This window comes from Heterodontus francisci, chromosome 18, assembly GCF_036365525.1.
Source record: "Heterodontus francisci isolate sHetFra1 chromosome 18, sHetFra1.hap1, whole genome shotgun sequence".
NCBI classification, from domain to species: domain Eukaryota; kingdom Metazoa; phylum Chordata; class Chondrichthyes; order Heterodontiformes; family Heterodontidae; genus Heterodontus; species Heterodontus francisci.
Genome location: NC_090388.1, coordinates 49852272 through 49879469, shown reverse-complemented (window position 1 = coordinate 49879469; position 27198 = coordinate 49852272). Strand labels below are relative to the sequence as shown.

At 43.1% G+C, this 27198-nt stretch overlaps 1 protein-coding gene across 1 annotated transcript; it reads left to right on the top strand.

Moving 5' to 3' along the window:
• The first annotated feature begins 5285 nt into the window (after positions 1-5285).
• Positions 5286-19477, top strand: LOC137379616 (hemagglutinin/amebocyte aggregation factor-like). Its single transcript, XM_068050690.1, has 7 exons — positions 5286-5371; positions 6173-6202; positions 9082-9111; positions 11692-11770; positions 12216-12404; positions 18198-18350; positions 19387-19477. Exons 1-7 carry the CDS (start codon positions 5308-5310, stop codon positions 19430-19432), a joined length of 591 nt encoding a protein of 196 aa, XP_067906791.1. The 5' UTR covers positions 5286-5307; the 3' UTR covers positions 19433-19477.
• The last annotated feature ends 7721 nt before the right edge of the window (positions 19478-27198 follow it).

The following is a 27198-nucleotide window of genomic DNA, read 5'->3' as shown; positions in this document are numbered from 1 at the left end:
TAGTGTGCCTAATCGGTAGATGAGATGCTGTTCCTCGAGCTTGCGTTGATGTTCACTGGAACACTGCAGCAATCCCAGGACAGAGATGTGAGCATGAGAGCAGGGGGGAGTGTTGAAATGGCAAGAAACCGGAAGCTCCTTTGTTATCTCTTGCCCAACCCCCACCTCACTTGCTTATAACCTGTGACATTGTTAATATTTGTCAGTTCCGAAGAAGGGTCACTGACCCGAAACGTTAACTCTGCTTCTCTTTCCACAGATGCTTCCAGAACTGCTGAGTGGTTCCAGCATTTCTTGTTTTTATTTCAGATTTCCAGCATCCGCAGTATTTTGCTTTTACTTCCTTCCAATTTGAGCTACCCCTCAGGTTCTCGTCCTCTGACAAGCTAGAGTAAACCCTCCACAACAGCACCAGCAAATCTCCCTGCGAGGATAATAGTTCCAGTCCTGTTAAGGTGTAGCCCATCAATTTTGTACAGTTCCCACCTGCCCCAGAAATCTGATGCCCTCCCTCCTACAACAATTCTCCAACCACGTGTTCAATCGATCAGTCCTCCTATTCCTATGCTCACTAGCACATGGCACTGGGAGTAATCCTGAATTTGCTGCTTTGGAGGTCCTGCTTTTTAATTTTCTTCCTAACTCCCTAAAATCTGCTTTCAGGACCTCATCCCCCTATTCCTACCTATGTCATTGGTACCAACGTGGACCACAACCTCTTGCTGTTCACCATTTCCCAGAAGGATATCCTGCAGCTGCTCTGTGACATCCTTGACCCTGGCACCAGGGAGGCAACACACCATCCGGGAGTCACATTTACTGCTACAGAAACACCTGGCTGATCCCCTGACTATAGCATCCCCTACCACTATTGCTCTCCCACTCTTCTTCCTCCCTTCCTGTGCAGCTGAGCCACCCGTGGTGCCACAGACTTCGATGTGGCTGCACTCCCCCGAGGAACCATCGCCCTCACCAGTATCCAAAATGGAAAACCGATTAGCAAGCAAGATAGACTCAGGGGACTCCTGCACTGCCTGCCTGGTTCTCTTAGACTGCCTGGCGGTCACTTGTTCCCTCTCTGCCTGCATGCTCCTAACCTGCGGTGTGACCACTCCCTAAACATGCTATACACATTGTTCTCTGGCTCGCGGATGCACAACCGTGACTGCAGCCGCCGCTCAAGTTCCGAAACCCGGAGCTCACACTAGTACACATTGCTGCCACAGTGTGTCAGTGGTGGAGGGAGTGAATGTTAAAGGTGGTGGATGGGGTCCCAATCAAGCGGGCTGCTTTGTCCTGGATGGTGTCAAGCTTCTTGAGTGTTGTTGGAGCTGCACACATCCAGGCAAATGGAGACTATTCCAGCACACTCCTGACATGTGCCTTATAGATGTTAGACAGACATTGGGGAGACAAAAGGTGAGTTACTTGCTGCATAATTCCAAGCATCTGACCTGCTCTTGTACCCACAGCATTTATGTGTCTGATCCAGTTCAGTTTCTGGTGAATGGTAACTCCCAGGATGTGAATGGTGGGGGTTTTAGTGATGGTAATGCCATTGAATATCAAAGGGAGATGGTTAGATTCTCTCCTATTTGAGATGGTCGTTGCCTGGCACTTGTATGGTGCAAATGTAACTAGCCACTTATCAGCCCAAGCCCGAATGTTGTCCAGGTTTTGCTGGACATGGGGCTGCTTCAGTACCTGAAAGGTCACGAATGGTACTGAACATTGTGCAATCATCAGCGAACATCCCCACTTCTGACCTTATGATTGAAGGAAGGTCATTGATGAAGCAGCTGAAGATGTTTGTGCCTTTATATAAAATTCAAATGTTTCTTATTTCTCTCTCCTTGTTTAATCACTTTACATCATTTAATTTTTCCTTTACGTGTGGTGGCGAAAGCAAAATTTCTGACTGTTACTCAATTCTCTTCCCTTGTGTTTGTTTTCAAACTATTATTTATACTACCTTTTCTACCTGAGCCCTCAACCCACTTACTAATTTAAAGTCCTTGTGAACACCTCCCTCCCCCTGCCCCATACCTAGGGCTGGATTTTAAGAGCCCGTCACCGATCTCGACGGTGAGCTCTAAAAACGGCGGCCCGCCCTTGCGAGCCGCACACCATAGAGCCACCGCACTCTCCCACACGGCGGCTCATTTAAATAGCTGGCGCAGCCCACCCCACCAATCACATGGAGGGGGCGGGCTGTCTGTCGCCAGCAATGGCGTCAGCTGCTAGTACGCAGGCGCTGGGGCGATTTTTAAAGCGCAGCCAGCTCTGCCGGCATATTTAAATTTTTAAAGAAGTAACACCCCAAATTTAAATAAATAAATATATAACACCCCTTTCCCACTCCCCCCCCCCCCCCAATAACAACTACAGTAGCTATTCGCCCTTCCCTCGCCAAAACACTTAACTTTTAGATCTGAACTGCCCCCCACACCCCCGCCCCGGCCCTAAACTGCACTAAATGTAAAGTTCAACCCTTCCCAACATCCTGTACAACCAGGAGGTTTATTTGATCCCATCCCCCCAACTGTGCACCGAAAATCTTACCTCCACCCCCTTCCCCACCCGTGTGGTGCTGCATTTCCCCGGACGGCAATTTGAAGGCGCAGGAGTGCCGGCCGCCATGCCAAAGTTCACAGCGGTCCCTCAAGATCGCTGGTGAGTCTATTTAAATGAATTAATTTCATTGATTTGAATACTTTAATTGAAGTCCCATCACCCAGCGAGGCTGGACCACCATGGAGCCTCACCACCACTGGGAGGATTAGTCTGGGCCCTCCTGGCATTGAGCTGCTTGGTGGGCCTCGTCTCAAGCCATCTTCAGGCTCTGTCTACCACGAAACCCGACGCCTGGAGGAGAACAAAATCCAACCCATCGTTTCCGCTCAGTTCCTGGTCACAGGCCAGTTCAGGTGGAGCCTGTCCCAACAGTACTGTTCCTTCCTGTCCCAATACTGGTGCCAGTATCTCATGAAATGGAACCCCTCTTTCCCACACCATTCCTTCAGCCACATGTTCACCTCCCTAATCTGCTTATCCCTACCATAATTTGCATGTGGCTCAGGTAATAAACTCGAGATTATAACTCTTGAAGTCCTGTTCTTTAATCATGCTCCTAGTGTGTGGTACTCTCCAAACAGGGCCTTTGGCTACTCTTCCCAACATGAATCATAATGACTGAATCCTCCCTCTCCCTCTCCAATATCCTTTCAAGCCAGTTCGAGATGTACCTCACCCTGGCACCAGGTAGGTAACATAACCTGTTGGACTCTCAATCCTGCTTACAAAGGATGCTATCCGTCCCCCTAATTATTGAATCCTCTAAAACTAGCACATTACGTTTCCACTCCTCCTAGGGATAGCTTCTTGCTTCAAGGTGCCATAGTCTGCATTCTGGCTGAGCTTCGGACAGTCTTTATTTTTATCCTCACGGTAGCAGGTAGATTGTACCTGTTGAATAGGATTGGTTTTTGCAGATCCTCGATTCCTATCTTACCTGAGTTCCCTTTACTCAGTACACTATTAGTTACACCAACCAGAAGTCTGGAGCAAATTGTCGAGATACTGCTCCCCTTCCCTTATGTGTCAGAGTGTCTCCAATTCATACTTCAGCTCAATGACTCTGAGCCAGAGAAGTTCAAGATGGAGACGACTACTGCAGATGTGTTCACTTGGGATAGTCTCATTATCCACAAACTCTCACATATTGTAGTCCAGGCACACAAACTGCTCTGTCATATCATAGCCTAGATTATTTATGTCATTTGTATCTACTTTTTAGTTGTTTTTTTTTTCTTTTTCTAAACACAAGCTTGCACTTAGCACTAAAACACTGGAATTTCTTAATGCCTTTATTTATTAAACTACAGTCTAAATTTATCAGAAATAAACTTACGATTTGTCCCTGATTTGATCTGGAAAAACACTCACCTATGAAGGACTCTTAACAACCAAACCACTCCTGCCACAGCACTTGTGTCACTTTTGAATTTCTCTGTGTTCTGTCTCCAGCTCGCACTCGGACTCTGGCCCATTGCAATGTTTCCCCTCAGGCTCACTCTCTCTGTTCTCTCTGTCTCTCTGCTGCCCCTTTTATCTGTTGGTCTCTGGCATTGTTTCCACTCAGGCTTGCTCCCTCTGCCATTTGCAGCTGGCTTATCATGCTGGATCGCAGGATGAGGGTAAGGAGGGAGTTGAGAAACGGCATAACACAGTAACATACCATCATTCTGTATGGTCTTGGCAATGCTGGATGCTACGGGACCTGTCACAGCCCGCCCTGTGACTCGCAGCACCGTCTCCTCCATCGGGCTGAGTGGATGAATCCATTTCTGTTCCCCTTCAGTTCTCTGCTGCACCCTCCTGTTCTGGGCCACCTTGTCCTGCAAGAGAGAGGTACAAATGTCAGTGACTGTGTGCACTGTGTTTGGATGCTGTGCCTGCCACAGCTGAAAAGCTGCAAGTATGTGGAGGTAGCAAGAGGTGGGTTTGAGGCTGTCATCATTGGAAGGTGTGTGTGGGTGAGGTGGAGTATGTGAATGATAGGCCTGAGTCCAGACTGCTAGGGACTGATGGGTGAGTGATAGGAGTGTGGTGCATTGAGCAGTGTCAAGGGCTGGTGGTTTGGTGGGTAGGAGATGTGATGTGAAGATGCATTCACAGGCCTTGATCACCCATGTGAGGTCATTAAACTACTTCCAGACCTGCTGCAAGGTCCTCTGGGCCAGTCTCCAGGCATTGACCTCCCTTGCCACCTGCTCTCATTCCCTCAAGGGGTTTTGCCTTGAGGTCCTCCTGGCCCACCAGCTGCCCCCAACCCCCTGGGCATCTTGCTTGTAACTGAGATAGATTATTAAAAAGTTGAAAGTGTTGCATTCTCCAGCATTGGCGTCCTTCACCTCGATGAGCATAGATTGACTTGAAATTTCAGGGAAATAATGTAAATTATTACTGGGAGAAATAATTAATACTTATTGCTGGGCTGCACAGTTATTAAGATGAGTGACTTAAGACAATTTACCTGTTAGTGGCAAGATCAGTCTTGAATATAGATTCTTGCTGGCTCCAAAAAGCACCTGCTATTTTACCCAGAGCGATATTTAAACAATTATGCTTATGTTGACGTTCTCATCAGCACCTGCAGTTAACATGATTTTGAAACTCAGACTCTCATAACTGATTAGTGTGTTTAAGAAGGCAGCTGATAGGGATATGTGTCCAGCTATAAAAGCTGAGAATAGGTACTCCACCTCCTGTGTTCAGCTGTTGCAGTCAGCCCTTTGATCAGAAGTGATGAGGACACTTGGCCTTCTTCTTATCATCGTTGCTGGAATCCATGGAGGGCCTCCAGGTAAATGTAAATGAAATGTTTTACTAACATTTTCATAACCAAACTAGCCAACCTCATGGCTCCTTTCAATGAAATTGTCATTTTAGTGTCAATGTATGTTGAATTACAGACCTGTTTGTAATTACTGGTATGTGGGCAAGTGGCTTATGGGAATTGGATTGAGACTTCCTAAACTAATTTCACACCAATGTTTAAAGCCAATTGAGGACAGGAGACTACTCTTGGTCCCAGAAGTTATCCCATGTATAACACACCAGCCTATGTGTAAATGTTTCTGGTCCTTATGTTGTCTTCCATGTTACACATTTCATTCAGCCACTTGACTTTACAGATGATCTGGGGAAACTTGAATAAAGATAGAAAATAGATTATTTATCCTCATCAAAGAGGAGAAAAGCACTGGAAACCAAATGCATGCTTTATACTAATAGGCCCGTATAGTTTGTGATTTATTCACTATAATAATCATTGAAGAGAATAACAGGCACACTGAGAGGTTGCACAGGCTGGGAGGGACATGAGTTTTTATCGCAGATCCATATTTCAGTTACACTCAACTTATTGTTGAAGATTGCAGATTTGAACTTGGAAAATGAATGCACTACTATACCGTGGCTACAACTAAATGTTGAAATCTAAAATAATCCATGCAGACAAGTCTTGCGTTCTGCTTGCAGCTGCAACCATGTCAGGAATGAGACAGAATCTCACAATACAAGGCTTGTAATTTTTCACTCTGCTAGTCAAGGGATTTGCAACTGATTCCATCTCACTGTAACATATACTCAATAATGTTATCTTTTCTAGCACAAAGACTCAATGAGCTCCGACCTCCTGGTAAGTCCACAGAAATCTTTCATATCCAAAATAAAATGTGAATATTGTGCATTAGTGGATAACCACAACACGCTGGTATTGTCCCCTTTGCTCTAAACCAATGACCATTCTTCACATACAAGTCTAAGCAATGATTGATGTTTGAGTGGGGAATCCCAGGGAAGCCCAATCTTATTATCTAACATCTCTGCACATGCACACCAGGATTCACTGGATAGTGATGAGGAGCAGGAACTCTGGGAGTGTTTTTTTTTCTTTTCTTCCCTAAACCAGAACTGTAGAGTTCATTTGTAATTCCCCCAACATTGCCAAGGCTGAGACCTGCTAATTCATGACTGGACTTGGGATCTTGCTGATCAAATGTCTCAGCACTGAACCACACTGGTGCTTTATGTCTGAGACAGCAGAGGAAGTTTGGAGTTATTTTTGAGAGTTAGCAGTAAAATCTTTTTTCTAATTAAATTATTTGAATGTGTAAATAGTTACATGTACTTTAATATGTGCAAGGTGTTAATATTTTCTGTATGATGGAAAGATAGGCTTTTTGAATCATGGGAGATGGAGAATTCTCAACAGAGCCAAGGTTATATTTACAACTTACATCAAACTAATTTCTGAACGTACTATCACTTGATATGATATGCAAACATGAATTTCACAGGTTGGTGAGTTTTATCTCATGAGGCGTTGGTGACATTGAGACATCTGGATAGTTACGTGGTTGGCTCTGGCCGGGGGTTAACACCGTGACTCCCTAAATTTTGTTTGGTTCCTCATTGTAAAAATGAGGAGGAAGAATCACCTTCACACTCATCCTGAAATTTAAAGAGATGGTTACAAAATTGCTTTGCCGAAGTCGATGCCTGCCTTGTCTTAACTGGCATGTTGTGCACAACAGGAGCAGGATGCAAGATTAAAGTAAAACATCTTTAAAATATGTGAAAATAAACCAATGAAAAATTACCCTGATGACAGCAATGCTGCAGGTATATACAAACATATGAATTAGGAGCAGGAGTAGGCCACTCAGCCCCTTGAGCCTGCTCTGCCATTCAACAAGATCATGGCTGATCTGATTGTAACCTCAACTCCACATTCCCTCTTACCCCCGATAACCTTTCACCTCCTTGCTTCTCAAGTATCTATCTACCTCTGCCTTAGAAATATTCAAAGACTCTGCTTCCACCGCCTTTTGAGGACAAGAGTTCCAAAGACCCACGGACCTCCAAGAGAAAAAATTTCCCCTTATCTCTGTCTTAAATGGCTGATCCCTTATTTTTAAACAGTGACCCCTAATTCTAGATTCTCCCTCAAGGGGTAACATCCTTTCCACATCCACCCACCCTGTCACAACCCCTCACGTTATTATATGTTTCAATCAAGTCGCCTCTCACTCTTCTAAACTCCAGCGAATTCAAGCCTAGCCTGTCCAACCTTTTCTCTTAAGACAACCTGCCCATTCCAGGTATGAGTCTAGTAAACCTTCTCTGAACTGCTTGCAATGTATTTACATGTTTCCTTAAATAAGGAGACCAAAACTTACACAGTACCCCAGACGTGGTCTCACCAATGCCCTGTATAACAGAAGCATAACCTCCCTACTTTTGTATTCAAATCTCCTCGCAATAAACGATAACATTCTATTAGATTTCCTAATTACATGCTGTACCTGCATACTAACCTTTTGCGATTCCTGCACTGGGACACCCAGATCCCTCTGCATCTCAGGGCTCTGCAATCTCTCACCATTTAGATAATACGCTTCTTTTTTATTCTTCCTACCAAAATGGACAATTTCATATTTTCCCACATTATACTCCATTTGCCAGATCTTTGTCCACTCACTTGTTATCTATATCCCTTTGTAGCCTCCGTATGTCCTCTTCACAACTTATTCTCCTACCTAGCTTTGTGTTATCAGCAAATTTTGCAACCATACCTTCAGTCCCTTCATCCAAATAATACAAATTGTAAAAAGTTGAGGCCCCAGCACTGATCCCAAGGCAGACCACTCATTGCACGTTGCCAACCAGAAAATGACCCATTTATGCTGACTCTCTGTTTCCTGTTAGCTAACCAATCTTCTATCCATGCCGTTATGTTAACCCCTACACCATGAGATTTTATTTTCTGCAATACCTTTGATGTGGCATCTTATCAAATGCCTTCAGAAAATCTAAGTCCAGTACATCCACTGGTTCCCCTTTATCCACAGCACTTGTTGCTTCTTCAAAGAACCCCACTAAATTGGTTAATGATTCCCTTTCACAACACCATGTTGACTCTGCCTGATTAGCTTGAATTTTTCTAAGTGCCCTGCCATAACGTCTTTAATAATAGCTTCTAACATGTTACACAGTTAATTCAGCCAGCTGACTTTACAGATGCAGTTTTCACATGATCTAGGGAAACTTGAATAAAGGTAGAAAATAGATTATTTATCCTCATCAAGGAGGGGAAAAGCACTGGAAACCAAATGCATGCTTTATCCGAAGAGGCCCGTATAGTTTGTGAATTATTCCCTGTAATCATTGAAGAGAATATCACGCATGCTGTGAGGTTACACAGGCTGGGAGGGACATGAGTTTTTATAGCAGATCCATATTTCAGTTACACTTCAACTTTGTGTTGAAGATTGCAGATTTGAACTTGGAAAATGAATGCACTACTATATCATGGCTACAGCTAAATGTTGCAATTTAAAATAATCCATGCAGACAAGTCTTGGATTCTGCTTGCAGCTGTCAGGTTGTCAGGAATGAGACAGAACCTCACAATACAAGGCTTGTAATTTTTCAATATACTAGTCAAGGGACTAAGAGATTTGCAACTGATTCCATCTCACTGTAACATATACTCAATAATGTTATCTTTTCTAGCACAAAGACCTAATGAGCTCCGACCTCCTGGTAAGTCCACAGAAATCTTTCATATCCAAAATAAAATGTGAATATTGTATGTTAGTGGATAACCACAACACGCTGGTATTGTCCCCTTTGCTCTGAACCAATGACCATTCTTCACATATGAGTCTAAGCAATGATTGATGTTTGAGTGGGGAATCCCAGGGAAGCCCAATCTTATTATCTAACATAAAAGCAAAATACTGCGGATGCTGGAAATCTGAAACAAAAACAAGAAATGCTGGAATCACTCAGCAGGTCTGGCAGCATCTGTGGAAAGAGAAGCAGAGTTAACGTTTCGGGTCAGTGACCCTTCTTCTCTGCACATGCACACCAGGAGCCACAGGATAGTGATGAGGAGCAGGAACTTTGGGAGTGTTTTTTTTTTTCTTTCTTTCTCTAAACCAGAACTGCAGAGTTCATTTGTAATTCCCCCAACATTGCCAAGGCTGAGACCAGCTAATTCATGACTGGACCTGGGATCTTGCTGATCTCCACTAAATTGGTTAATGATTTCCCTTTCACAAAACCATGTTGACTCTGCCTGATTACCTTGATTTTTTCTAAATGTCTTTAATAACAGCTTCTAACATTTTCCCTCTATGACAGATCTTAAGCCATCTGGCCTGTAGTTTCCTGCTTTCTGTCTTCCTCCCTTTTTCAGTAAAGGAGTTATATTCACTATTTTCCAATCTAATGGAACCTTCCTCAAATCTAAGGATTTTTTGGAAAATTAAAACCAATGCATCAACTATCTCATTAGCAGTTTCTTTTAAGACCCGAGGTTGAAGTCCATCAGGACCCAGGGACTTGTCAGCCCGCAGGTCCAACAATTTGCTCAGTACCACTTAACTGGTGATTGTAATTTTCTTGACTTCCTTCCTCCCTTTCATTTCCTGATTTACAGCTATTTCTGGGATGTTACTTGTATCCTTTATGGTGAAGACCAATGCAAAATACCTGTTCAGTTCATCTGCCATCTCCTTATTTTCCATTATTAATTCCCCAGACTCACTTTCGATAGGACCAATGCTCACTTTGATAACCCTTTTCTTTTTAAATATCTATAGAAACTCTTACTCTTTGTTTTTATTTTTCTAGCTCGCTTTCCCCCATACTCTAATATTTCCGTATTTATTAATCTTTTAGTCTTCTTTGCTGTTTTTTGATATTCTATCCAATCTTCTGACCGGCCACCCACCTTTGCTTTTTCGTTAATTTTGATACTGTTTTTAACTTTTTTAGTTAACCATGGATGGTGGGTCCTCCTCTTGGAATTTTTCTTTCTTGTTGGAATATATTTATTCTGTGCATTCTGAAATATCCCATTAAATGTCTGCCACTGCATCTCTATTGATCTAACCCTTAACCTACTTTGCCAGTTCAATTTTCCATTTCTCCTCTGCTTTATATTTGAAGATATTTAATGGGCAATAAATGTTGGCGTAGCAAGCAATGCCCGCATCCCATGAAAGAATAAAAAAAATTATCCCTCAGATCTGCTCAAAGCCATGCAACAGTGAGCAGTAGACTACCAAGCCTCTGCCAATGGTATTCTCAGCTGGTCATTGGAGGGATTGCTGATGTAGCTTTGACATGGCTCTCTCAACTTTCTGTTGCTACTTGGCATCTTCTTCTACTGACACAACTAAGCTCAGGATGCCAGGTGGCGTGTGTAATTTGATGGGGTGGGGGTTGTGGAGGGTGCCTGTGCCTATTGGGAGCCATGAGGGTGGTCTCACTGCCCATCCAGAAACCCTTATGCTCAGCTGATGGACTTCCCTACAAGTAAGAGCTGCCATCAATCTATGTACAATATGTAAATATGATACAGTTCCAAGTGGGACATTTTGTTCACATCCTGGTTCCACGCTGGAGGGATGCAGGGGCTGAGTTATTGGTGCACTGCGTCCGTCCCACTCCTCTTCACTCATCCATAATTTACAATCACTAACATGTAATAAGAATCACTTTCTGCAAGTTTGAGGAGAGTTAAGGGTAGTGAGTAATTCCCAAACTGCTGAGAAATTCCTCCCTCCCTTCTTTCTTCCATCCCTTTTCTCTCCTCTTTCTCCCTAACCCCTTCTATCTCTCTTTCCCTTCACCCTCTCCCTCCCCTCCTTTCTCTCACCTCTCTCCCTCTCATCCTTCCCCAGGCCCCAATCATTTAAGGAATGTCTCTAAAAATGGATCAACCTACAAATATAGAGGACAGTTAGCTCTCAACTCTTTGTAGTTTCACTAACAAATGCTGAAATGTATGCAGTGGCCTGGTCAGTATTTGAAGAGACAGGTTAATGTTTTGAGTGGAGACCTTTCCAGTGAATCCTTTTCTCAGATGCTAATACAGATTTGACACCAAATTAGTAGGAAGTATTTAATATCATTCTCTTCTTGGGGCCCCAAACAGAACCTTAGCATGGAGCCCCCACAAGGTAAACATCTCCTCTGCAAGGTCATGAAGCTGCATTCCACACTTTGTGCTGGTATTCAGTGTCCTGAGACACTGTTCCATCTGTACTCTTATTATATTGTGTGTTTGGTGAATTAGAAAGTCAGATGTTTTTAATGACTGCTCTATTTCAGGTAATCGTTGGGTGAATGAGTTTGATGGCAAACTGCTTTATACTTGTCCTACATCTGATACAATTGCTTCAATTAGCAGGTAAGTGATGAAAGGTCATTGCACAATAATCTGGTAGGAACCTGTCAGGTTCTATAAGGATATGCCACAGACGATTTTTAATATTTATCATTTGTGCATTTCCTCTTTGGGCTGTTTTGTGATATTCAGCAACTACAAAGAGAGTGACCAGACCACCTTCAACTGCTCCCTCGCCAGCCTTGTTTTAGATGTAGTGATGAGCAGAATATAAAGCACATGTACAGGTTGTCTGTGATGTGCAATCATAAACATTGGGTTAATGCCGCCTCAGCTTGATTGAGTTGGTGTCTTTGTAGTTCGCAGAGAGAGGAGGCTATCATCCTGTGAGTTGGTAGTTTAATTTGAATCCACATTTTAGTGAAAAAGCAGCTGGTAAATCACAGACCCACTGAACTTCCATCACTTACAGTTGTTCTGAAAATGCTTTTTGTGCCTTCTGTTGTAGTCAACATGACAATTACTATGATGATCGCCAGTGGGATTTCCAATGTAAGACGACATTCAGCGAGCTGCCAGTTTGTGCGTGGACCAACTATGTGAACAACTTTGATGAAGAGTTTACCTTCACCTGCCCGTTTGGCTCCATTATCAGTGGTATGGAGTCTTATCACTGCAACGACCATGAGGACAGGAGGTATTTTGGAAAATAATAGCATTGTTCATATCAAAGGCTAATATCTGGACAATTTTCAAAACAATTGGGTACAATATCCTCATTTGCTAAAGTAGACAAAAAATTCAGTATTATAATTGTTTTTCAGTGGCTTGAAATCACTGTTGTACTGGAGATTTTGTTATGCATTGATGTTACAAATGTAATCATTCAGTCAAACTGTAATCTACGTATATATCTAGATTAAAGTGCACAATATATTGAACATAGTAGGGAGGCTAATTAAGAAAAATACTATTTCAGAAAAAGTATCTCACCTCAGGATTCTGATGACAATGGACCACTTTATGTTATTACATAGAATTTGCAGCAAAGAAACAGGCCATTCAGTCCAACTGGCCAATGCTTACCCTCCACACAAGCCTCCTTCCACCCCTCTTTATCTAACTCTACCAGCATGTCCTTCCTTTCTCCCTCATGTGCCTTCCCTTAAATGCATCTATGTCATTTGCCTCAGCTACTCCATGTGATAGTGAGTTCCACATTGTAACCACTCTTTGGATCAACAAGTTGCTCCTCAATTTCCTATTGGATTCATTTTTTTTAATTATTTGTTTTTAGGATGTGGGCATCGCTGACTAGGCCAGCATTTATTGCCCATCCCTAATTGCCCTTGAGAAGGTGGTGGTGAGCTGCCTTCTTGAACCGCTGCAGTCCATGTGAGGTAGGTACACCCACAGTGCTGTTAGGAAGGGAATTCCAGGATTTTGACCCAGCGACAGTGAAGGAACTGCGATATAGATCCAAGTCAGGATTGGAGGGGAACTTGCAGCTGATGGTGTTCCTATGTATCTGCTGCCCTTGTCCTTCTCAGTGGTAGAGGTCGCGGGTTTGTAAGGTGCTGTCTAAGGAGCCTTGGTGTATTGCTGCAGTGCATCTTTTAGATTTGTGCACATTGCTGCCACTGTGCGTCGGTGGTGGAGGTAGTGAATGTTTGTGGATGGGGTGCCAATCAAGTGGGCTGCTTGTCCTGGATGGTGTCGAGCTTCTTGAGTGTTGGTGGAGCCGCACCCATTCAGGCAAGTGGAGGGTATTCCATCACACTCCTGACTTGTGCCTTGTCGATGGTGGACGGGCTTTGGGGAGTCAGGAGGTGAGTTACTCGCCGCAGGGTTCCTAGCCTCTGACCTGCTCTTGTAAACATTGTATTTATATGGTTACTCCAGTTCAGTTTCTGGTCCATGTAACACCACATTGGTGATAGTGGGTGATTCAGCGATTTAATTTCATTTAATGTCAAGGGGAGATGGTTAGCTTCTCTCTTGTTTGAGATAGTCATTGCCTGGCACTTTTGTGGAGCGAATGTTACTTGCCACATGTCAGCCCAAGCCTGGATATTGTCCAAGTCTTGCTGCATTTCTGCACGGACTGCTTCAGTGACTATTTTATAACTATTACCTCTAATTTTGGACCTCCCCACAAGTGGAAACATCACCTCCATGTCTACCCTACCAAACCCTTTAATAATCTTCAACATTTAAAAAGTACTTAGATGAACACTTAAACACCATAGCATACAAGGCTATGGGCCAAGTGCTGGAAAATGGGATTGGAATAGTTAGGTGCTTGATGGCCGGCACAGACACGATGGGCGGAAGGGCCTGTTTCTGTGCTGTATAACTCTATGACTCTATCTCTATTTGGTCATCTCTTTTCTTGGAATTCATATTATGCAGGGTCCTGATTAGAATGCTTTCTCCATATTTGCATGGTGCATTCACCCATTGATCTGCACTTCGCTCCACTTTCCCACCACTTTCATTGAGATACTGTTATCTAAATTTAAATACAGTTTACAAACTCATCACTGAAGATTGCATTCATAGCATCGGTGCACATCAACCCAGGAACTGCAGTATAACTGTGGTTTCAGGTTACCAGATTGAGGCTACTTAGAATTTTCCAAGTAGGACAAGGCCAGCTCAAGAAAGCTGCTTCACATCATTTTGGTTTCACACAGCCACAGTACAGCTGCTGCATTTCTGGGCTGGCTTTACAATTTAATGCGTGTAAAGGCCCATCAGGACTATTGGCTCTTCACTATCTTTCTACATTGAATTTGGAGCCGATTCCTACTGGGATTGGAGACAGTGAGGTCGAAGATTAGTCCCTCTGGGCCATTTTTATGGAGGCAGGATCAGGGCTGGCAAGGCCACTCGCCTGCATGTGATGGAGAGCCGAATGGCTCATTAAGAGGCTAATTGAAGGAGGCCAACTGGAATTTCCAAATCGGCCTCCAGCTTCCACGCAGGCGGGGCCAGTTTAGATCCCTGGAGGCGGGCACCCAGTGGCAGGCCAGGGGGCCAGCACTTCAGGCAGATCTAGAGGCCCTCTTTGCCTGCCTGTGTGCAGGAGCAGCCACAGGCTGCCCTGTAGACGGGCTCTCCCACCACCACCCCTCCCGTGCCTAACAGTGATGCCCTAGCTGCTGAACCTATTTTTTATGAAAGATGTAAAAAGTTTGGAGACTGAGTGTCTCCAGTTTGAAGCCTCTGATTGGTACTTGGGCTTCAAAAGCCCACCCGGCGTCCTTAATTGCTCGGAGAGCCAGTCTCCATGCGAATTAAAGGGGATTCCTCATGAGAATTCCAATGAGTGACTGTTTCCAGGGCATGTTTGGGACCTGGAAAGAGTCCTGACTATTTCCCACCCCCAGAGGGAAAATCCAGTGGCTCAGTGCTGCCAGCAATAAACTTACAAATGTAGACCTGCAGCATAATTGGACCAATCCAGTTTAGGGAGCAGTAAAAGCTTCTGAAGCCCTTGGGAAAGTCTGAGCCTTGTTGACCCAGGATTGATGTGTAATGGTGGAATTTTGTCTCGTGAGGTAAGAATTTGACAAGCGCGGAACATAAAAAAAAGACTCTTTCCAGGTCACAAGGCCCATTTTCTCCACAGACCATGTGCAAAACCCTGTACAATTACCTCTAATCAATCTATTTAATCTTATCAGATTAATCATGGTACAGAACCTCTCCTTTCTTCCATTTCCCCAACAGTTACTTGCTGTGCAATTCCAGAATACCAGTCTATCCTTACATCCTACATTATCCAGCTTTGACTGACTGCTTTCCTGGCCATAACTTTCCATGCTCCTTGCAGCACAGTGGATAGCTTATCTGATCATCTCTCCCTCGCTATTAATCCTGAGGTCCTTCAATCCAACCGGATGTCTATGTCGTATTTTTTGATGGTTACTTTACATGCCATTAACTGCTTTTGGTGGGAGTCTGTTCCACAGATCCAATACTCTGAGGGTGGGAAAAATATTTCATATAATCATGGGGTCTGTAGCTCTTGAAAAACAAATCCTTATGTAATAAAATATTAAAAGTGCCTTCATCTCTGTGTAGATGAGGTATTGCTCGCCTAGTTTTTGTGGCCTTGGTATAATTTACCATCCAGGGATATACCTGCACGATCAGACAGAATTTGGCTCATAGTTTACCACACAACTTTCCAACAGTTGGGTTCAATCTGCTCTGACTACATGGGGTGTTACGACCGAGGCGGCAAGAGTGCACTGTTAATTCAGTCCCACTTCTCCGTGGGTCACAGAATATCAATAACTATTCCCACTTACCGAAAACAGCCAATTAGATACTCTGTCTCCAGAATAAAGCACAGCAAACCAGGTTTCTTTAATCAACAACAAAATTAACTATTTATTATAACACCGAGTCTTAGCCAGTAATGAGGTAAATCTAAATACGAATTAAGATATTAAGGGCTGAATTTTAGTAGCCACCCCAATGTCAGGGGTCGTGGTGGGAGGGGCCAGGAAAATTCTTCCAGGAGAGGCCCGCCACAACCCTTGATGCCGAGAAGGCCCTGCCAGATTTTGCCGGCGGCGGCAAGGCCTTGATGCGGCTATGCCCGCCACTTAGCAGCGGAGCCTTCATCTGCATATTCTAATCATATTAAAAGTAATGCATAATAACTTACCTTGTAGTGATGGCCATCCCATGCTGATATTCCGGCTGCTGGCCGGAACTCCCGCGCCTTCAGATCTCCATACAGTGGTCTGAGGCATGACACCAGTGGGGAGGTGTGTGGGGGGGGCGGGGGGGGAGGAGAGGGGTGGTGGGGGGTGGTGGGTGGGGGAGTGAAATTTGCAGGGTTGGGGTGTGGGAGCAGGGAAAACCGCTCCAATTGGTTATGGGGATGTTGAGAAGGGGTTGAGGGTCAAAGGTGCTGAAGAGGGGGGAGTGAAAGCTTAGCATATTAAAAAGTGGTTTTCCATTAGGATATGTTATTTTAGTTATTGAGATCTCAGTGGGGGTATTGAAAGTTTAACTGAAAATTTTATTCCGAATTTTAGTGCAGCAGGACCTTTAAAAAATCTAAATCTACCTGAAGAGCTTGAAGCTATTTAAAAATGTCACCAGCACCTGCGCGGTGGAGCCGGATGCTGTTGCTGGGGACAGAGTGCCCACCCCTTCTACGTCATCGGGGGCGGCTACTCCAGCTCCTCCATATAAATGAGCCCCCATGAAAAATATTGTGGGGGTACAGCGACGGGTGATCCGCGCGGGTGGACCAGCAACTTCAAAGCATGCTGCTGCGATTTGCGGGGCGCTTCTAAAATTCAGGCCTAAAGCTCCTTATTTTCCTAGCCATCATGTTCACTCACATACATCCCAAAAAAAAAACGGTTAAGTGGGAAAGAAAGGATTTTTGGTTTAGAGCTGCTTCATAGGAATGAAAGGAATAATAAAGTAACTTAGTCTGTCATGATCTGGAAGGAAGTTCTTCGGTTTGACAAGGTATGCCAAAGTCGAATAGTTGGATGCCACTTGAAATCATTCCAGGCGAGGTTGATGGACAGTCTGTGATGGGTTGGCATTCAAGGAAATTCAATTGCAGCAGGTGTCACATAGGTCCTCCATCAGGTGTGTAGTTCCATCAGGTGTCAGTTCTCTGTTACACATTCGATGCAAAAGTCCTTTTAAAGAGACAAGATTTCTGCAAGTATTCAGAGTTTCATAAAAATGCGGGAGGCAACAGCACCACTCTTGATGCAGGGATTCTTTACAGAGAGGTATTACTTTTTCTGGGTCTTCTGATCTTCAGGCAGGTCAGAATCAAATTTCAAATGCTTGCTTTTTGTCCAAACTCACTGACTTTTTAAAGTTCAAAACTGAAACTGAAACCTCTTTCTCTTGTCACTCAAACAGTAGCTCTGAGGTCAAAGCCCTTCCTGGTTTCCTTGAAATTACCGGCTTTCCTGTCCTTGTTTACAAGTGCAGCCCCTGCTGAACTTCCTTTCAAGACATCCATAGAGTTCAGTTACACTGCCCAAATGATTTCTGGCAGGGATGCAAAATAAGGTGGGGATGTGTAACGGTGCATCCGGCCCTTAACAAAGTGCATAGTTTTGCCATGGAAGTGACAGTGACTGCCGGAAGAGATGTCATAAGTTACTGTACAAATGCAAGTTCCTTCATCTTTTCCCTCGCAAAGGGAAGTGCTGTCGTTTCCAGCTTAGTGCTGCTTTGTGAGCAGTGAGGACTTCAGGTTGTTCCCATCACTGCTCTTGGGAATAAAGTGGCACTCAGTCCCCCCTCTCCCACACCCCTAAGCCCCACTCCCCTGAGCTATTTGCCAAATGCATGCAAAACCTCAACTATTATACATTTTTCATCTACTTTATTTACATTATCATATTGTTTTGGACCTAGAACTCCAACGTAGTCCCAATATGTGTCTGAAATGATTGTCACATTCATTGATTTACTGCTTTATCTTTCTCAGGTGGAAATTTTCCTGCTGCCGCGTTAACAATGTCGTCAGTGAAAATTGTTTCTGGACAAACTATCTCAATGATTTTGACGATTACTTCAGTTGGAAAGTTCCTGACTCTGCCTACCTTGTGGGGGTTTCCAGCTACCATGACAATGGTCATGAGTAAGTAACTTGGTGCTTATTCAAACTTTTACTTAGCTTCTCTCTTTGTGTACATTAAGTGGACAAATACAGCTTGAGTCAAATCTCCAGAGTTTGACCTTGGTGGTTTCTGGGAACAGAGATTTGGAGAAATTGTACTGTGACAGCAACTGGCCAGTCATAGATATCACAGTTTAATCCAAGCTCCAGCCACTCTCAACTCAGTCAGTGATTGCTAACTCCCTGCTTGAATGTTTGTGAAAAAGAGACCGATGTATAAACCATGACATGGCTGTAGAGAGTTCTGCAAAGAGAAGTACAATGCACATGTCTGTGGTGTTGTAGACGATGGACTCTAGTATGGATTTGACATTGTTTTCTCAGAAATTCAATGCAGTATTTGCTCTACATGTTTTCTCAGTTTTTTTTTGAAGTGTCTGTAGACTCCATGGCACAGATATCTGTGGGTCAGGTGTTATCTATTGCTGCACTCTCTTGACTTGCATCCTTTACTCCACAAAAGTACAGAAACAATAGAATCTCCAGAGTGGAATCCATTACTTAGCTGTGAAGAGTGCTCTTTAAATCCTCAGCAAGTTTCAGTGTACCTTTAAATGGTCAGAAACTGCAGCTTCAAAGTATAGATCTATTGTCTTCTCAATCTCTTCCCACTAGTGCACCACTATACAGGCTTAGTAATGCCACATTTACAAGTGGTGGTGATTTTCAGGGCAGTTGGTGGACGAAAATGCAGAGAGGTTGGGAGGCACTGGTTAAGCGTCTTGATTTATTTAAATGTGATGGGGTGTGTTTCAGGCAGGTGGATAAGGGCCCACAATGGGGTTAGCAGAGAGAATCTGGCAGCCACTTTTAGGGATGGAAATTTTGGTGAAGGTTCTCCCTAAGCCATTTTACTTGCAAAACAACTCTACACTGCCTGAAAATCCAGACCAGAGTATCAGAATGGATGGATATGGAGAGCAGCATAATATGACTGCACTGCACTGCTGGGTTATTAATAATGACCTCTTGTTTTCTATCCTCTTTTCTATTCCAGTGACCGTCGTTGGAAATACCAGTATTGCAACCAACAGAGTTCCTAAATCAGTAGAAAACTGTGGGGAAAAACATTCACCAATATCCAGACATTCATCTTACTGAAGTATATTTCAGCTTGAAAATTGAATAAAAATTCGAATGAAGTAAAACATGAGACTGCAGAAATAAATTGATTTCTCTGAATAATTTCAGTTTGGGGGGGGAATTATGCGAAGCAAGATAAAACATATTGATGTGTAGGAAATGGAAGATATATCTACGTTTTACTCATAGTATCAGCATCAAGCACTCAGTTCTGCAACAGTTGAGGTAAAATAAGTCATTAAGGCCTCCTCTATGCTGCCTGATATTGTGCCTTAACAACAGCCTCAGAAATACTCTGTTGTGCATCGGTCTGATATTTGTTTCCCACACCAGCCATCCTCCTACTTTCTCCTAAGTGAGAGTGAAAGCATGCTTCAAAAGGTAAATCTTCATTGCCAAAGCCATAGCTTGGCACTATGCCAGTGGCAGTCACAAATGCTTGATTTTATGAGACAAGATTTGGGGCAGCTCTCGTGGTCTTGGTTTGTGTGGGGCTGCTGTAAGTATTTTATTGTTCATTTTGGGTGTGAATTTGTGCGAGGAGGTGCCCACAGTATTAATATGGGAGCAACAGGGCTGGCTGCAGGTGAGACCTGCTTGGCTGTCTTAAAGCTGGTTTGTTGTATTTTGGTTGCATTATAAATCACTTCCTTGCAACTCAAATTTACAGGATCTTAAAATTTAGAGTTATTTCTGCCCTTCTTGTTCAGAATACCTTGCCTTCTGCATTTTAGATTACTTGCAAAAATGCTGCTTTGCTGTCAATGGACTTACATTCCCATGAGTGTGTCGCTAAAAAGGCTAGGAAAATCCTCAAACTTGCTTTTCCTGCTGTTGGGGAGTCCACTCTAACTTCTTGGTTGCCTGGTCGTTCCTTAAATCCCTGAGCTACAAGTTTGGCCTTAGCTTTATACATATCAGCGGGAAGTATTTTCTCTGCACAGATCCATCTATGGAACAATGCTGGTTGTCCTCTCTTTGGCACCTCCGTGTATACGCCAAACTCTCTCCAACTGTCAATCTCTTTTTGTTTTGCATCCTTTACCAACTCACTATCTAACTTGTTAGTAGCCAGTAGAACTTCTCTATCGTAAGAGCTCCTACTTCTTGTGGCGCCCCTCGCCTGCTCTCTGGTCCTTGCTCTTGCAAAACCATGTATCCCTTTCAGGACTGCTACTTCTCAACCTGTCCCTCCTACAACCAGACTTCCTTTCACAAGTTTGTGACCTTTTCCTTGGACTATGATCATCTTCAGGCCCACTGTCTGAACTTATATTACGTTTTCTGACCTTCCACAATTTCACTTTCTTCTGCCAATCTATAGGTCTGATATCCTGTCCGTTGTCTTGCACATTTAGCCAATGTTTGTATTTCCCTGTGGCTTACCTGCATTCACTAGCCCCTTCTAGCATATACATCACTCTAGTCCCAACTTTCAGTAGTTGACCTTTGGGATAAATGGCCTTATCTTGATCTTCACTATCACTTGGTCCAGTCTGTTAGCCCATTATCTGCCAGCAGCTGTTGCTTGTAAAGGTCTGACATATGTGCATGCGAAGTACATGGTGCATCATCAGTGTCCATCATTCGTTCAGATTCTGTCAACGTATAATCAATAAGCCACGAGGAATGTACACTAACTATTTTATCTTGTCCACCATTACTTTTTTGTCTTTATTATAAATTACTGTTGACAAACTGAATCTAGTCGCTATGTCTATAAAGTGTAGAAGAAAATGCTTTTGTCCTTATCCCATTCCTTCAAGTCCCTTGCTAATGGGGGACTCTGTCCAGTTCGCGATGGCGTCCTCCTGTATTTTTTTTACAAATATCACATTTTTCACTGATGTCCTCAATAAGTTTAGTGTAGTCATTATTTATTACCCCTGCATCTTTTAACAGAATCTTCAACCTATGACAAGATGGATGTGCAAACTGTTGATGTAGTTTTGAAATAATTTGCCTTTTCTCCTTTAAATTCCTACCCCCAAATGCCATTAATACTTCTTTAACATCCTGCCTCGAGATGTTAGGTCTCGCTAAAGGAATACAATAATGTCCCAGCTGTGTAAACCGCAAAGCTACAGATTTCCCAAAGATGATCGCCTTGTCATGTTCTATATCCAATTTCAATCGAGCCTTTTTCAGAGATGGTTTACTTAACAGTAAAGATATTTCATTGGATACTGCATCCATAATAATAAAATGGTTTACCCCTGCTATTTTACACAGAATTACCACTTTTTTTTAGTGATTTCAAGCTGTTGTCATCCCCAAACCTGAAACAGGTAGAACTGTCCTATTCTTTGACCTTACTTCAGTCTTCCTTACTGAAAGAATCCATGTAATTCCTTAGCCAGTCCACTCCACATACTGTGGACGTACACCCACTGTCTAGTACTGTGCAATTGAACAATAAATCTTTTCTAGAACACTCATTACCGGACTGAAGCTTCTTGTGACCAGTACAATTCCTTCTAATTGATAAGTAGTATCATCCCACCTTCCACATCATGTGTCATCTCAAAATTCCTGTTATTCCTTTTTGGACAATGCATCGCATCATGATACTTTGAGTCAAATCGGAAATGTCTGTCGATCAACAGATGGTTATTCCTGGGGTTCATCCTTCTGCCACAATTGCCCAATTCCTGCCATCTGTTATAGCTGCCAAAAGGGTCTCTATCCTCATTCATTTCGTGTGTGATTCTACTTTCACACTAAAGTTTGTGCCCCATATTTGAACGTCCTCAAAATGCTGCTAGCATTGTATCTTCCACCTTTGGTGTCACTGCTGAAGAGTCCATTTGCGCCATGAAAGGGGCTGGAAAGGAATGTTTTCACAAATATTTTTTCAGGGCATCAGACATCTGATCAAAAAGTGCATCTCTTTCTTTGAACCTAACTCCAGCTAATATCAAGAGCCTATCCATGTTCGATATCCTAGCACAGTCCAACAATTTGAAAACAAGTACTGATCTAGGAATTTCCAAGTAGAATTGCTACAACCTTGAATATAGTTGGTTAAACTCGATAATATATTCTTCTCTGGAAGAACCATCCATTTTCCTAAATTTATCAAAGTCCGACCACACCTCATGGGCAGTCATTAAGTCATCTTCCAGATACATTTTATCCATAACTTTTGAGAGATTGTCCAAACCTTCCTCATTGTCCAAATGATGAACCTCGAGCTCCAAGAACACTTTGCCCCTGATCTTGCTTCTGGTTGGAAGTGAAAGTGCAAGGGGCATCCATTGTTTTCTTTTTGGTAAAGATGTAACCCGTGTCCATAGGTCAACTTCATTTTTCGATTGCAAGGTTCGGCTTCACAAAACAGTGGTGGAAATTCATATCCCAACACCTTACATTTCAGTCACCTTTCTTCCAAAAAAAGCTCCAATTACAGATTTCTCAAAAAAAAGCCCTCCAATTCTAATCTCCTGTCTGAAAACAAATCTTAGTCTCCAATCTTCACTTTCAGGCAACCATCCTCTGCTACCAATTTTAGAGAAACTACCAAGCATGTTTGTGAAGAAGAGACTAGGTTGCTTGGTGGAGACTGTTTATTGCTTACCACAGAGCTTACTTCTCCACTCCTAACCACACCTGGCCAGTGCTGGCTGACTCTTCTTTATATATACATTTGAGCACAATTAACTAATCAAGACCCAACACCTGTTCACCCTATTCCCTTCAACCATAGGAATTTAACATCCATGAACAGAACTTAAACTAAACATAAACTAAAACTTATTAGACACTAATACGGAATGGACTTGTCAGTTGCTACGGCTTTTCTGGGGAAGGAGGATTATCCCTGAGTGGTTTGAAAAATTTAACCAAGGCTAGGCTAAAGGATTTGGTGGAACTGTTGACATTACAGTTAAAACCAGGAGCTAAGAAAGCAGACATAATTGAAGTAATAGCACAGCATTTGAAATTGGGAGAAATAAAAGTCAATCCAGATGGTATTTCAGTTGAATTAACTAAAATTCAGTTGCAAATGAAGCAGCTTGAACTTGAAAGGAAAAAGAAAGAAAGAGAATTGGAAATCAAAAAACTTGAACTGAAATTTCAAAGGGAGCAAGCAGAGAAGCTGGAAAGAGAAAAAGAAAGAGTAAGAGAAAGAGAAGGAAAGGAATTCGAATTGAAAAAGCTGGCCTTGACTCCAGTGAAAATTTTGGTGAGGAAAGAACTGACCCCATCCCAGGACCCAGTGGAGAGCTGTTTGAATTTGTACAAGACCTCCTGAAGTTTGAGGAAAGGGACGTAGAGGAATTTTTCATTTCTTTTGAAAAGATAGCCAGACAGATGAAGTGGCCCACGGAAGGCTGGACACTGCTTATGCATAGCAGGTTGATGGGCAGAGCTCAGGAAGTTTATGTCATCCTTTTTCAGGTGGCTTTTGCAGATTATGGGATGGCATAAAAGGCTATTCTCGCTGCTTACAAGTTGGTCCCTGAAGCGGACAGGCAGAAATTTCGGAACCTCCAGAGACAGCCTGGGCAGACTTATATAGAATTTGAGAGGGTAAATCAAATTAATTTTGATCATTGGATGCAGGCACTAAAGGTAGAGGCCACGCATGAGAACCTTAGAGAAATAACTGTCCTGGAAGAATTTAAAAATTCACTCCCTCTGTTTGTAAGAACCCATGTTGAGAACCAGAAGGTTTCAACAGCCAGACATGCAGTGGAAATCGCTGATGATTACACGCTTGTTTACAAACAAAAATGCTTTGTCCGTCACCCCTATAAACCTGAGAATAGAAGTTGGGAGGGTGAAAGAAAGGCAAGTAGCCAGGGATGGGAAGGGACATCTGGAAACACCGCAGGATCTCCTCCTCAGGCCAGAAAGGAAGATTGAGGGTGGAAGTGAGGCCGGAAAGGTGGTGTTACCAGTGCCACAAGTTGGGACACCTTCGTGCAGAATGCTGGAAGTTGTGGGGTAAACCCATGGGACTTATTGGGGTACACAAAGCCAATGCAGAGAAAGGGGCCCTAACCAAGGGTATGATAGATCAGGTTGAAGCTCTGACTGCAGCTGTAAGGCCGAGTACAAAAACTGCTGTGAGTCCAGGGGATGTGAATAAGATACCTGAGAGTTATAGGGAATTCTTGTCAAAAGGAAAAGTAACTCCTTATCTCTCAAGTGTGGCAGATAAACCTATAGTTATACTTCGGGATACAGGAGCCACCCAAACTCTTTTGCTGGGGAAAGGCATAACTTTTCCACCAGAGAGCGCACTGAATGCCAAGGTTTAGTGAATGGTCTTGGCAGGGAGTATATACCTGTATCTTTGTATCGGTTGCACCTAGAGTGTGAACCAATGTCTGGAACGGTAACCACAGGAGTTGTCCATAGTTTGTCTGTAGATGGAATTGACCTACTCCTGGGGAATGGTTTGGCCGGAGCGAAGATAGTAGCTTCTCCAGTCGTTACGGAAAACCCAAGAGAAGTTAAAGAGACAGAACAGTTGTAGGAAAAGGTTCAGGAATTTTCCTTCATGTGTAGTGACCTGAGCCAAGGATAAACAAGTTCCGTCGTCGGAAGTAAAATTGGCACCACAGGCAGATAGCTGATTATCTGAAACTTTCTTTGGGGATTTGGTTAATCCAAAGGAAATGTTCAGTAAGTATTCTCTGATAAAGGCTAAGCATGCCGATCTAGAATTAGATAAAGTGGCACAATTGGCTCTAATTGAAGCTGAGGAAAAGGGAGTTCCAGAAGGATACTATATAAAAATGGATTCTGATGAGGAAATGGACACCTCCTCACAAACCTGCGGATGAAGACTGGACAGTTGTTCATTAGATAGTGGTACCACCCAAGTATCATAGGGAAATGTTAAGGAAAGCCCATGAAATGCCTATAGCGGGATGTGTGGGGATCCGGAAGACATTATAAGTCGACATTTTTACTGGTCAGGTCTTTCCAACATGCCATAAAATGTGCCATACATGCCAGGTTGTGGGAAAACTGCAACCTGCCACAAAACCAGCACCTCTAATTACCAAACCAGTTTATGGAGAACCGTTTTCGTAGGATGTTGGTAGACTGTGTATCAGCTATACCGAAAACAAAAGCGGTACACCAATATATACTCACTATCATGGATTTGGCTACTCCGTTCCCAAAGGCCATTCCCTTGAGAACAATTTCTGCTCAGGTAGTGGTCGAGAAGTTAACTCGGTTCTTCACGAGATATGGATTACTGACTGAGATTCAGCCGGATCAGGGTTCCAATTTTATGTCTAAAATTTTCCAGGAAGTTATGAATAATTTGGGTATAACACAGTTGAAGTCCTCAGCATACTACCCACAGACACAAGGGGTTTTAGAACGGTACCATCAGACCCTCAAAACGATAATCAGGGCATACTGTCATGAATATCCCCATAATTGGGATAAAGGGCTAGAATTTCTTTTGTTTGCCACAAGGGATTCACCTAATGAGTCTACGGTTTTAATCCTTTTGAATTTGCTTATGCTCATGAGATAAGAGGTCCTCTAAAATCAATCAAAGAAAAGTTTTTGGAATAGAGGGACGAATCTTCCATGTTAGATTATGTATCCATGTTCTGGGAACGGCACGCAAGAGTCTGTTAAGTGGCTCAGGAACACCATAAATCTTCCCAAACAACCATGAAGAAATGGGCAAACAAGCATTCCAAGAACTGAACATTTCAACCAGGGGATGAGGTGTGAGTATTACTGCCTTTACAGAATGAACTACTGAAAGCACAGTTCAATGGTCCAAATAAAGTGATCAAAATAATTGGTAAAATAAATGATTTGATTGACACCCCAGATTGCCATAAAAAGAATTAGCTGTGTCCTGTCAATATGTTGAAACAATATCATCGCTGGGAGGAGGATAAGCAAGCACGGGTATGTCAGGTAGTGGGGCAGTGAAGGATGAAAGGGATAGTGAGGATGAGGCAGAAGGAGACCTAGACAATTCTCAAATTGAAACTCCTACTACCCGGTTAGTAATACTGAATTGTTAGGGAGATTGGACACTATGCTTTCATATTTAGATGCAGAACAATGAGAAGACCTAACAAGGCTACTCAAGACATTTAAAAGAGTCTGTAGGGACAAGCCAGAATGTACAACCTTGGCCATGCATGATGTGGATGTTCGGGAATCCCTTCCTATAAAACAGCATCCTTATCGCTTAGATCCAGAGAAACAGGCCCAGGTGAAAGCAGAAAACCAATACATGTTGGAAAACTGCCTAATAGAACCCAGTCAAAGCAGCTGGAGTTCCCCAGTGGTGTTAATGTCTAACCGTGATGGGTCAACTAGATTCTGCATAGACTACAGCAAGGTTAATGCAGTAACAAAGGCAGACCTCTAGCCAATTCCTTGTTTGGAAGACAGCATTGACAGAGTGGACAGTGTCATGTTTCTTACAAAAATAGATTTATTAAAGGGATACAGGCAGGTTCCTTTAACACCCTGAGCTAAAGAAATATCGGCCTTTGTCACACCAGACATTTTTTTCCAATGCCGAGTGATGTCACTTGGGCTAGAAAATGCCCCAACCATTTTTCAGAGACTAATGAATCAAGTGGTAGCCAGTGTTCCTAACTGTGTGGTTTACCTTGATGATGTGCTGGTATACAGTGACGCTTGGAAGGGCCACTTGGAACATCCAGAAGCTCTGTTTAGAAAATTACAATCTACTTATTTCGTGATAAACCTTGCCAAAAGTGAA